Consider the following 1061-nt stretch of genomic DNA (forward strand, 5'->3'; position numbering starts at 1 on the left):
TTCGTACCACCTTGCGAGGGAAGTGAACGTTTCGCACGGAAGGGGCGGAGCCTCCCCCCCGGGCGGGCAGCGGCTCCGCGGCGGCGGCTAATAACAACACGAGAAGATCCGCCGCAACTTCTCTCCACTCCTCTAACCTTTATCGATCTGATAATTTACCGTCCTCTCTACTTTTTTTTTACCTTTTTTTTTTTTTTTCTTTATTTCTTTTTCTTTTCTTTAAACTTTAGTGAGCTCAGGCAGGTTACAAAGATGAGATGTCATCTTAGTAATGACTCCAGAAATAAAACTGAAGTAATAAAACAAAGCATTTGCCACGCTGGAGAGTTTTTGCTGTGTACACCCTCTCTACTAGGTTTTACAGAGAGGATCCACTTCCCTGGTGAATGCTTGAAGAAAGCCCTTGCTGGTTAGAGGTGATGAAGGCCATCGCTTCTCTGGGGCGGGCGGCCGCCGGAGAGGGCCGGCGTCGCTCCCCAGTAAGGCAGAAGACGACCGGCTGCCGGGGAACCATCTTTGCCGCTGCTCCTCCGGCGGCGTTTCCGTGCGGCGGAGGGGCTGGCCGGGTGCCGGGGGGGGGTCGGAGGCAGCTGTATTTACATACACAAACAGCTGCCTGCGGAGAGTTCCTCCCGCCGGGTCCTGCCAGCCGCCCGGAGGAATCCCCAGCTGGAGCTCTCCCGGGCGGGGGCGGGGGGAGAGGAGAGGCGAGGCAGGGCATGAGTTTTAGCGCAAAAACAGTGGCTTCGCTGGGCTGCCGGGCACCGCGGTGCTGGTGGTGGCGGCGGCGGCAGCCCTCCCGCGCCGCGGCGGGTCCCGCCTGGTCCTACTTCGGTGGCAGCCGGCCGCGGCCCATCCTGGACATGTCCTACTCCCGTCACTTTCTGGATTTCCAGGGCTCCTCCATCCCCAGCTCCATGAAGAAGCTGGTGGTGACCAAGCTGAGCCAAAACTTCAGGGAAGCGGTCACCCTGCGGCAGGACTCCCCCGTGCCGCTGCCGGGAGACGGAGACCTCCTTGTCAGGAACAGGTGAGCGCCCCCCCCCCCCCCCCCCCCCCCC

The 1061-nt window shown here is 60.4% G+C and overlaps 1 protein-coding gene across 3 annotated transcripts in view; it reads left to right on the plus strand.

The window, feature by feature from the left end:
- Window positions 1-458: 458 nt before the first annotated feature.
- ZADH2 (zinc binding alcohol dehydrogenase domain containing 2) overlaps window positions 459-1061 on the plus strand; it is a 26031-nt gene continuing 25428 nt past the window's right edge. For 2 of the 3 annotated variants that reach the window (XR_001411556.1, XR_001411558.1), the window contains exon 1: window positions 894-1030. Coding sequence is in view for 1 of the 3 variants with exons in the window: in XM_014938622.1 (XP_014794108.1) it covers window positions 720-1030 (311 nt within the window). In the remaining 2 variants the exon portion in view is untranslated. Of the gene's footprint in view, window positions 1031-1061 lie in introns of all 3 variants that reach the window. The other variant, XM_014938622.1, reaches the window with a different exon arrangement.

The sequence above is a fragment of the Calidris pugnax genome, unplaced genomic scaffold, assembly GCF_001431845.1.
Source record: "Calidris pugnax isolate Ruff unplaced genomic scaffold, ASM143184v1 scaffold13, whole genome shotgun sequence".
Classification (NCBI taxonomy): domain Eukaryota; kingdom Metazoa; phylum Chordata; class Aves; order Charadriiformes; family Scolopacidae; genus Calidris; species Calidris pugnax.